The 12,071-nt window shown below is 39.4% G+C and overlaps 1 protein-coding gene across 2 annotated transcripts in view; it reads right to left on the bottom strand.

Moving 5' to 3' along the window:
* NLK (nemo like kinase) overlaps positions 1 to 12,071 on the bottom strand; it is a 105,887-nt gene that overhangs the window by 6,495 nt on the left and 87,321 nt on the right. For both annotated transcript variants that reach the window (XM_030536227.1, XM_030536226.1), the window contains exon 8: positions 1,086 to 1,172. In XM_030536227.1, the coding sequence (XP_030392087.1) occupies positions 1,086 to 1,172 (87 nt within the window). The remainder of the gene's footprint in view (positions 1 to 1,085; positions 1,173 to 12,071) is intronic.

Here is a 12,071-nt window from a genome sequence, read left to right as displayed (position 1 = left end):
TTGATGGAAGCTGCTATTGCAAATGCAAAGCATAATTAAATTCTCACCTCACAGATGAGTAAAAAACAGCAGAAAGGTTAAGTGACTTGCCCAAAATTACTAAGCAAGTCAGTGGCAAAGCTAGAAACAGAACTCAAGCATCCTGGCTTAGCTACTAGACTACACTCTCTCCCCTCTTGAAATATCAGAGTATACAGCACCTGTTCTTAAGACTGTCGGCTTGATTTTCAAAGTAGCTGAGCTCCCGCAGCTTGCATTGACTTCAATGTGATGTTTGGGTGTCAGTGCTCTGAGAATCAGGCCATATGTAAATAAGTTACGATTCAACATTTGATTTGTTTGTTTTAAATGTCCCTGTTTGTTTGCCAAAAGCTTTTACAGTATTTTCAGTTAAAAGCAAAAAGATACCACCTGAACACTCTGATGATCAGCTGCTGGCTTCCTGCTACTCAGCACGGTCATCACTGGCTTGTCTTATCTTATTCAATTGCAATTTTAAGGATTTTCCTCTCAAGGTGCAAGTGCAGAAATAACTACAAATTTAGACATCAAATTTTTAAATGACAAAGTTGCAGAGTAAGCCCAAGAGCTGAAGCCCACAGCAGCAAGGGCTTGATTCCAATTAGAAAGACAGGTGCATGCCGAAAAATCCTCTATGTGATGGTATGTATAATACAGAAGGAAATGTTCATGCTACACGACTATGCATGCCCACGCATCAAAGATTAGAATTGAATCAAAGTACCTAACACTCTGCTACCTACACCTAACCAAACTAGGGAGAAAATGGCATGATTCACAAACACCCTCATATGCCACATTTCCATGCCTTCTTTCTTTTACAGGGAGCCTATTATTTGTACGTGAACTCCAGATTGTTCAGTGTACTCCATGCCCACAGGATCACTTATATGGACTTTGCAGAAGAGAAGGGACAAAAATGGTGGTATAGAAGAAACGTAAAGAAAAAAACAATCCTTTATTCACAATGGTCATCTATGCAAAATATAACAAGATGTGTCATTTAAATAGTGTTGTATATAAAAACAACAACAACAACAACCACCACCACCACCACCACTTACTGGATCAAAGACCAACATCCTGCAAAGGAGATGAACTGCTTCATGTGTAGCTTGGCTGGAAAGTGTATATAGGACAGGAAGGGATGGCTGTAAGAGGGAGGGAAAAGTATTCATTCAAGTCATGTCATATCAATCGTGTATAATACAAGTGTAAAAAAAGTGCTTATTACATCAATTACCAAGATATACATTTTGCTGAAAGGGAAATACACCTTTTCTGCCATCTACAATGGGGAACAAATATTTGATAATAGGCTCTTCAGTCTAGCAGACAAAGGTATATAACAAGATCCAGTGGCTGGAAGTTGAAGCTGGCCAAATTCAATCTGAAAATAAGGAGCAAATTTTAAACAGTGAGGGTAACTAATCATTGGAACACGTTAGAAGAATCATGGTAGATTCTCCATCACTGGCAATTTTTAAATCAAGATTGGCTGTGTCTAGTTCAAAAGGAATTATTTGGGGAAATTCTACCACATGTGCTATACAGATCAGACTAGATAATGACAATGGTCCCTTCTGGCCTTGGAATCGATGGACCTCAAACAAGAAGATCATTGCTATGGCTCAATTCAGCAAATCTGAATGTAAGGTAATCAATGATTTTTCCTTAATAAAGAATTTAGACTGAGTTGCAAATTTTATTTCAATTTTCTTGACAAGTAAATTTATATAGTGGTGGTCTTTCAAAAGTCAACTTTTTATCACCAGCTACCACACAGAATAAGCAGTGTTGTCCTATAGTTCATATTCTAGTTATCTGGGGTACCTAAGATACCACTGTGTAGCATCTATGAGTACATGTAGATTTTTGGTGGACCACCACGGCACCTGTTGCTGAAAGATTTGGTGTTGTTCCTAATGGCCTATTGCAGCACCGCTACTACTACAGAACATCGTGATGCTCTATTTTTTTTTAAAATGGGTCGTTTGACAATATAGCATACTCCAGATTATCCAAATAGCACGAAGGTGCATGGATTTTATTTGGATAATCAGAGGTTTGGAAAATCGAGAGGGCTGGAGCCGTCAAGCAGCAGGGTGAACTTCCTTACAGCCAGGGGTATGTCCTCCTCTGTCCCACTCACTCACTCCCAAAACAGAGTGCTCCCTGTGCTGAGGTAGGGCAGGTGACACCCGATTCCTTCAGACGCAAGGTTCAGGGCAGAGAAGAGATCTCCAGCCAGGACTTTGCTCTGTCCTGCCAGAACCACACTTGCATTTGCAGGGATTGGGTGTCACAGGTCCTGTGGCAGCAAAGGGAGCCTTCTGCAGCTCCACTGACACAGCCTTGCTTAGTCACTCCTGAGATACCCGGAGAATAAGAAAGGGATTCCGATAATACAGTGTTTGGATAAACAGGAGAATACTGTGGAGTGTGTACACACATACACAGTCCAGGGGGCAGAGGTTTGGATTTATGGTTCACTCTGCACCAGAATATTACATTCATGACAACTTTTTACTCCCATTAGCCACATATTTTCAGTTATTTCAGACAGTCAGTATCTACACAAAACACTGACTTTAAAACCTTGAAAGTTAGATGTCTTTGTAAGATCAGAAACAGTTTAATGCAACCAGTCTCATTTGACTATATCAAAAACTTTTACCCTCTACTACAGTAAAATTATTTACTCCACTTACTTGGAAATTAAGAAACAAATGTTTTATGTTTGCAATAATTTAAGACAACAAACTTCTCAGGAGATGAATATTCACTTTATTCTGCATGACAATCATGCCCTGCTGCCTTAGAGATTCTCCCTGTCCCTGCTGAAAAGAAGGCAGAGGGGACCCCCAAACAGAAAAAAGGACTAAACCGGCTAAAACTATCTACAACTATTTTGAATAACTAGAGATACAGAAGAAAGAGCTTCAAGGACACTGGAGTGTTCTGTCACAGACCATGCACCGGTCAGAAACAACTGGAGAGGCAGGCAGTCCACTCTACCCCTTATACCCTCACTTTAGAGCACGAGGAAAGAAAATGCATACTATGGACCAATAGGCACTCAAAGAACCAATTTTATCTATTTATGAAAATTTCCTTTCAAATGGCACAACAGTTTTGATGCATTTCTCTCCCACTCCTCCTTTATAGGTGGCATTTGTCTACTAATATATCTAAGGCCAGATATGTTCTACAGGACAAGATAATACACTGCATCCATTTGTGATAACCTTGTCCTCTGAGAAGTGTACGTGAGCTACATACTTTTAGGTCTGCATTTACTAAAGACAGTAACTTGCATGTCAAGTATCAGGAAACAAGAGTTTCTGATAAACGTTACATACATGTATATATTTAAAATATTCACATCACAAACTCCCATTCATTTTTCTAAGAAGTATGTCCTCAGCCTTTTATCCTCTTACCCAGTGGTTTGACACAAAGTTCCAAGGTTTGAGGATATGGCATTTTAATCTTCTCTTAGTTAGATATTAACCATTTGAAAGAGACCAAAAACGTTTTGCTGTTTATTAGCTGTTAAGGCTGGCATTGTTCACCATTTTTTATTTTATATGGATTTTGTAATTTACAGCATCACTGAAGTTAATTGACTGTACTGACAAAAAACACAAAAATCCATTTGAATTGTATTCCAACCATTGCTTCTTAATTCTACCCCATTCTGGACATATTTTTGTGAAGATATCTAGGTCCTAAGTGCATTTGCCTGACTATTCAACAGGGCCATTGCTTGTTTGTTCTTCAAGGTAATCTACCAAACAACACAGTACAAACACTTAATTTTAAAGGAATAGCATCTGTACGACATTGGTGAACTATCAACTGGTTGTCAACTGTATTATGTACTGCACACAAAACAACAGGTTTGAAGAATGTAAAGGCTGCAAAGTCAAGGATTCAAAAGTTAGGGAATGACAGAGTCAAGGTTGCCTGTGCAACACAAATCCAGCCCCCTTGTACATAATGCGTTATAATACAGTCTTTAATGACATGATCGCTGAGGCTAAGATTATGTCCTGGAGGCCATGGAAGTCATGGAATCATGTGACATCAAGGGCCCCGCAAATGACCAGCCGCTGTCAGCAGTGGGGGGCCCTGCAGCAGTCCAAGCTCTGCAGGTGGCAGGGCACCCTCCCACAGCTGCCCAGGAGCTGTGGGTGGGTGACCCCCTGCAACTGACTGGCCACTGCCATTGGTGGCAATCCCTGAGCTGCTCAGCCACCACTGTTGGCAAGGGTCCCTCATGCAGCGGCTCACCCACCGCAAGCAGCCGCCCTCCCCTACCCTCAGCCACCACTGGTTGCAGCAGAGGGACTCCGGAGCTGCTCAGTGGGCTGGGGGGGGACCCCAGAGCTCCCCAGCCACCGCTGCTGGCAGGGCCCCTCCTGTAGCTGTTCAACCACCACAAGCAGCTGCCCCCCCACCCCACTGGTAGCTCCCAGCCACTGGCAGTGGCTGAGGGACCCTGGAGCGGCTCAGTGGTAGCAGGCAGGGGGAGCCCCTCTGTAGCTCCCAGCTTACCGCAGCAGAGGAACCTCAGAACTGCTCAGTGCTGGCAAGAGGTCCCCCGCAGCTCCCAGCCCCGCAGAGCAGTACAGGGACCCTCCCCAAATCTAGCCCTACAGAGTGGCAGAGGGACCCCTCACAGCCAGTAGGCCATGTGGTCCCTGCAGCTTCCAGTATTCATTAATCTTGGGTGCCCAATTTGAGATGTCTACAGTCTGACTTTTATGAGTAGTTAGCATTATAAAGAACTTTATATATTTAAGCACATCTCCCACTGGCTTCAGCTGCAGCTGAGAGTGCTCAGCGTTTCTGCAAACAAACGGCAGGGTCTCAAGTTGGTGGAAAATGAGGAACACACAATTAGTGACCACCTGTGAAAAAAGTTTGGTTTAAGTGACTTGCATTAGCATCACAAAGGAACTGCACCAAAAGCAAGGATAGAACTCACTTCTTGGGGGTAGTGTTCAACTGCCTAAACTGAGACCCTCCTGCAATCCCTGCCTCATTTACCACACCCGTTCCATTTCTGCTGTGGCCCTTCTGACTACAGCCTCCTTCACTACACACCCTGGTTCATCCCCAGAGCGGGTTCATCCTGTGCACTGAATGAAGCAGGGGCCCTAACAATTAAGTCTGGTTGTTCTAAGTTGCCTTGCTGATGTGGTCTGCGTTTGTTTAATGATGTTCTATTTCATTGTTTGTTTTTTTCAAATTATAAATATTAATGTTGTCAACTTGTTTTGCGACTTTTAACTCATCATAATACTCTATGTATTATTAGTCTCTCTTAGTTATTTGTTGTTTTTCCAAAAGCTCCCAAATCTTATGCTGGCACCTAAGCATTTCAGACAGGGAGGACATCTTTTTGTTTGTACCCTAACAACCAGCACACTTTGGAGCACTGTAAAAAGAAATACTAACAGTTCTTTTATGGTTAAATCATTTAGGTACCATGGTGTTCTGTGCCAGGATAGAAGGCAAAAAGATCATGTCCCAAGACTATCAAAAAATTCCCTCCTATAGAATACAGAAGAAGTTCTATGGACTGAATCCATTAATATAATTTACTTTCTTAGCTCTGCTGTAGTCTATAAACTGTTTGAGCTTCTCTCTCTAGTTTATAACACTGGAGCTTCCCACAGGAACTACAGCTTTCATTTACGGTTTAATGCTCCTTTGTAGAAATTCTTGATGTCATTAATCTCAACACCAGTGGCAACCAAACCTATACGGTATATTTGTCTACAGACTTTGAGAGTATTTTTCTCAAGCCTTCTTGATTCATTTATTTTATGAACATTTGTGCAAGTTCAAACCTGCTCCTACAGCTGAAGTTTAGTAAACTGCATCATTTCCTACACTGTTCTAATCTCCGTGTTTTTCTGTTTACCCTTCTAAATCCACATCTGGCCCAACACAATCAAATCTCCAGGCATATAATGGTTTTACAGTAGTTAGAAATAAGCAGGCCAAGAATCACAGTTTAAGGAACTCTGAATTATATTTTTTCTACAAGCTCCACCTTGTGCTATAGTGAGGTACCTGAGCCAGGAGTCGCATGTCAAAGGTAGTTACAATAACTCAGCAGCTGATTTGCACTCCTAAAGAAGACAGTCAAATACTAGTGGTGCTAGAAAGTGGTACTCATTTCAGTATTAAATGGAGAGAACTGTCAGGCTCATAATTTCTTTAAATTATAGGAAGAGAGAGCTCTGCAGATACTCCCACATGCTTCCTCATCTTGTACAAAGAAATGGGGAGGCCAGGAATCTAAAGTTAGAGCAAACTGTATTTTAAAAACTAGCTAATTCAACTATGATCCTTCTAAGAAAGGCTTAAATATTTTTGTTTAAAAGAAAAACAAACAACAGGAAAAGGAATTTAAAATGTTTCAAGAATCCAAAGGCTCTAACCATGTGAGTATTTGAAATAGACAATATTTGACAGAATTCTTTAGAAGAATATAAAACCCCCAAACATGATTCTACAGATCATACCATAGCAATGATAAAATAAGGGATAGCTTGCCAACTCCAGACTCTTAGGTCAATCCACCGGAAATCTTCAAGTCACATAGCTTCAGGACATTTTTCTTCCTCAATTTGCATTCAGAAAGCTTTACAACAAACAACGAAAGATCTTCCGACTCCCAGTTCAGATGCAGCCTTATCTGTATCCTGTCTCACACTGCCATCATCCAGATTTTTTTAAATTCAGTTTCCTCCGTATATTTAGTAGTTTAACACAACAGAAGCCAGTTTCGCCTTCCATCAAATAAATTAGCTCATAGCTGTGTAATTCACTTCTCTGTTTTCATATTAGCAGTTTTTTTTGTTTGTTTTTAAACTTTAATCCTACTAGGTTTTGGCACTTCTCTTATGTTCATTTACTGGACAGCAAGTAACCTTCCCTACATCAGGGATCCGAAGGAAAGCAAAAATCTCCTTAGTGATAAGTGCTTTAAGCAAACTGATTACACCGATTAAAGTACACGGTCAACATTTTCTTCAGTCTCTGCATTATACCTAGTCTCTGCCGCACTGATATCTAGATACCCATTTAGCAAGATTGACTTAAACATCCTGATGGGTACCATCTGAGAACAACTTTTTACCCTCAAACATTCCCTGCCCCATAATCCTCCCTTAACCTTTAAACGTAGTTTCTAGTAACACCAACAAGATTTGACTGCAATTACTTATGTTTTCAAATATTTAATAGTTCCCTCCCCACAGATAGATAGCTTATCTCCTCTTCTCTTTTCTAAAATCCTGGCAGAAATACTGCCCTAATATTTTTAAAAACAAAGTATTATGCTTCTGTATAATGTCAATTCTAAATGGTTAGCCACTCACTAGATACACTGAAATGGGCTGCCAACTATTTTCTCTCTCTCTCTCTCTTTAATTACACAGCCATATCAGTCTCCCATATCAAGTACTAAACTTCTGTATCTTAAAACACATTATTCCTATCACCAGATCTATGCATGGGAATAGATTTTTGGACCACACTCATTTCCTTTTTCTTAATGCACATTAAATTTGATTCACAGAAGGTCAGTTTCAATTCTCTTATGCCAGTCTTCCTGAAAAGGTATCAATAATTCAGTTAAGAAAGTGTTCCCTCTCTGGTTGAAAGTGGAGGAAAATCTGTACTTGGAATCAGTTATTCAAGACCCACTTTTTCTCCCCTCACCAGGAGAAATTAATGAAATTCTCGTGAAATGGGTAAAGAGTAGCTCCTCTAACGTGTAGCGAATTTTAAATTAGGAAGATGAAGGTAGAGAGAAAAGCAGCTTCTTAATTCATTTTCACAGATAAAAATAGAACTGACCCCTTTATGCAAATCTAAAAAGCTGTATTTTCTTTAGAAAACTGCACAGACTAAAATTTCTGCTTTGAAGTTTGTTACTCTCAAAGCTTCATACACTATAATTTCCCTCCTTTTTAAATAGTACCTGTACATCTGTTTACTTCCCATGCAAATTCAAAAAGCACTCTCATTGCAGGAGACCTAATGAGTGCACGTGTTGGGAAGAGCCATTAGGACAGGAAGGGTTATAAAGAATGCTCCATTAATGTGTATAATTAATTCCTATTGAGATGTGGGAGGAATATACTATTCTGCTGACAAAGAGGACTAAAATGCTCTGCCCAGAATATAACCAAGCAATTGAAAGCCAGCTACTGTATTTATGGGACAATATTAACTGAAAGGGTTAGACTCCAGAGCATGTGTGAATGTGTTAGAAGGATTTACAAGATTGTAATAGAACTGCACCAATGGTTAATTGATATACTAATGCAATTCTAATGCTTTGCATGAATCTGTCACAGGTTGCTTTTTCCTCTTCAGCAAACACAAATAATGTATGAACACAGGTCAGATTTTGAGACACTATCTTTTTATATATGGAAATGTTGTTGTGCATTTAATATGACACTAAGTGAATTGTTCTAAACCTACCCATCAGGGTCACTAGACATAGATTTCAGTACTTCTCAGATATAAAAATAACTTGTTCAAATGGAGCCTATGCTACAACTGAGTTTTGTATAACCGTAGCCTCTCAGGGACCTAGTCATAGACAGACCCTTATTGTGCTAGGTGCTGTACAAACAGTGGTGATGTTGTTACCATTCCATAGTATTTGGTGTTCTCAATCATTTGCAAGTGTCCATTACAGAAAAAACAACATCACCAGTGGCATCATGCGTAACTAGTTTGACCCATTCATTTAGGGCAGAAAATAAAGTAAAACGACACTCCTTCATTCCAGAAAAGACTGTGTAACACACAAGTGAAGAGTGTGCTCTCTCTCCCCACACCCTACTCTCTCCCCTACTATAGGCAGATTGTAGCAGCAATTTGTCTTTTTCCTTCTTCCCTCTGCAGCCCCACCAAGAGAGTCTGACTGTCTCCCACATCTGGTGCCTCAACAAATCACGTAGTGATATGTAATGAGCACAATGGTCAGAGACCAGGAAGAGTCCTAAATAGAGGTGCCGTGGCAGGAAGAATTTGGTAGGAACTGAACTTCTTTGGTGTTGGTCACCAGGGGGTCAAAATCCAGGTCCCTTCTGTAAAGAAAGAGGTTGAAGCCATCATTGAAACCCTTTTCTTGCTAAAAGAAAGCTCAAGGATGAACTATGAACTGGGCATAGAGAATGAACTCCTGGACCCTTACTTTAGAAGTAAGAGAGTCAAAGCTAATGCACATTACTGACAGTGAGCATTGTGAGCAGGCTTATACTGCCACTGACTACGTTCTATGTATGAAGAGAGGACTTCTATTCCAGAGCTGTTGGTCAATTACCTTTGGTTAGCCGTAAATTCACTTTTAACATTGGTAAGAAGAAGAACAGACTATAAATGTGTGACTTTCTTCCATAGTGAAGGAATTATATAACTTTATATTTAATCCAGAAGATGGCCCCTGGATGTTTTATTACATAAAGCAGTTAAGTCTTTCCCCATTTATCATGTATGCCGATTAAAAGCAATTTTTGTTACAAAGTAATTGCTTATTTCCAACAGAATTTCTTAGTTTTGCTATCTTGTAAGACTAATTAAGAAATTGGTACAATTTAATCATTTTAAATTAGCGTCATCACCTTTTTCTAAAACTAAAATTTAAAAATTTAAACTTAAATCCAAAATGTACTTAAAGTTCGAAATATACCTAGAAGAATCATCTTATCAGAACCTTATCAGATACAATATAATCCCTCCGGTTTTCACACGGCAAAAGCTCACACCAGCACCATAGGAATGAGTTTTGAGAACCTGTGTAGTTTTTCATGGAAACTAGATGGTATTTTTCCTGACTGACACTTAATTGCCTTTTTCCCCTTAAAGAACTTTTTGGGGGGGAGTGCATGGGGGGGGACATAGGGGGCAGAAAAATCAGATTTAAAAAAGCTGCATCCAGTACCATTAAAGATATTCAAACACATTTTGAGGACTAAAATTCATCTGGTTCTAGAGTGTCTAGACAGGTTTAGAAAAAAACAATTCCAAATTCCTTCACAAGTTTGGTGATATCTTGTGTTTTGAACACTTGTTTATACAGCATTTTTTTTAAAAACTGAATTCCTGAAAGGATTCACACGGGTTGTTTTGGAACAATTCTTTGCTGCTACCAAGTGAGCCTCACTCAAATATTTAATTAGAACTATTTAAAATTTATACCGCTTGCTAATTTATGCAGAGGTATTATTTCCATAACATATTGGTGTTAAGTGTACTTGCAGTGTTTATTTTCAATATAGTGTCAGGGATCTTCATGGCCTCTTTTACAATATGAGTTAATACAACAGGTGCGAGTAAACTACTTTACAAAACCCATCTGTGGCAATGTGCAACCACGTATTTAAGAAACTGGTGAAAATTAGGGCAAAACTCAATTTGATTTAAGCCCCCTGAAATGGAAGGTGCTACAGAAGTGCACAAGTATTTTTAGTACACATGGAATTTGCTGATACAAAATAATATAAAGGCAGCTCCTAAAGCATTCAAACCAGAATATCAGAAAAGCTATCATTTACACTATACAGACAGCAGGTGGTGATGTGTCTATTTAGGTATTTACACTGCACACATTCGTGTCAGAGCATAGGATCTGATGGCTATCAAGTCCCCCATATCCACATCTTAGTTACCAGCATTAGTGTCTGTATCCATTCGGCATCAATGTCACAAGGACAACAGCTAGCACAGTACATTACACATACCTATAATATTTAACTTACTACATCACATTGAACATGCAGGCAACACATAAATAAATCTCTCTATTCTGTTGCTATTATGCAGTTCTTCTGATGTAAAATCAGACAGGCAGATTCTGCTGAGGTGCAGAAACTTTCCTCTGAGAGTGGGGTGGCACTGCAATGCTTGGCATTTACTATTCACATTATTAGCTACCTTCAACTAGACAGAAGTTGTACTGGTTTGTAGTTAAACATGTAAATAGAAGTTCAATTCCTACAGAGGCTGTTAAATTTTATTTAGCTCCCATCACTCCGTGCCCAACATTATCCCCTGAAAAGAAAAGTTCATGGATACAGAACCTCCCCCACACCATAAAACTCATTCCAAGAACAGGTTTTGCAGTACCTAACTTTCTATGTACCACTGCTCTCAATTTATGTTTTATAGTTAAGTACATACCAATGAAGGATAGCAATGGTTACTATGAAAGTTTGGAGAAAATGACAAACACGTATTCATGAGGACTTCTTATCTTCCTCATTCCTTAGAACTTAGATATGGATTCATGGAATTCCTTAAACAAATTATGAGCCTGATACTACAAAGAATTAAGCACATCTGCTTAACTTTACTCATGTGCAAGGCATACCAGGGTTTCAACAAGAACTGAAGAGCCCATAAACTCTCTCTTGTATTATTCATACCCCCCCACACACACACACCCATCCCCTCTTTTTTTTTAAACTCTAGAAATACTCACTTTTTTCTATCAGTTTTGAAATTGGTAATTTTGGTTTTAAAGCATTTGAGGAACGTTCTTGATCTTTTAAAGTGTACAGTCCTGTGCATTTTAAAATAAATGGATACTAGACAGTGTCAGTAACAGTAGTTTATTTTCAGTATTTTGCTTACAGATACCTTCCTGAGATTCAATATATGTACAAATCCAGACAAAGCACTAGAAATGTTCTAGCATTAACATTACTTTATAATCTCAAAGTGCTGTTCAAGAACTAGTCAAGCTTCTTACCCCTCCTGTTACTACCCCATCGTACAGATGGTATAAAGAGACAGATTAAGTGGTTGTCCAAGACCAGTATCAGCACTGGGGTTAGAACTCAGGAGATATTTATCTACATAACACAACACGCTGGTGAAGCATCTTGGTGTCGTGGATTGTACATGATTTGCAAGCAAGAACTCCAGAGTTCTGATCCCAGTACTCATATGAAGCCTGACCAGTGCTTGTACAGCACTTGGAAACTGAGACACAAGGAATATAAATGCTT

Source organism: Gopherus evgoodei, chromosome 17 (assembly GCF_007399415.2).
Source record: "Gopherus evgoodei ecotype Sinaloan lineage chromosome 17, rGopEvg1_v1.p, whole genome shotgun sequence".
In the NCBI taxonomy this organism is placed as follows: Eukaryota; Metazoa; Chordata; order Testudines; family Testudinidae; genus Gopherus; species Gopherus evgoodei.
Note: the sequence above shows the minus strand (reverse complement) of the source record. Positions and strands in the feature narration are given on the sequence as shown.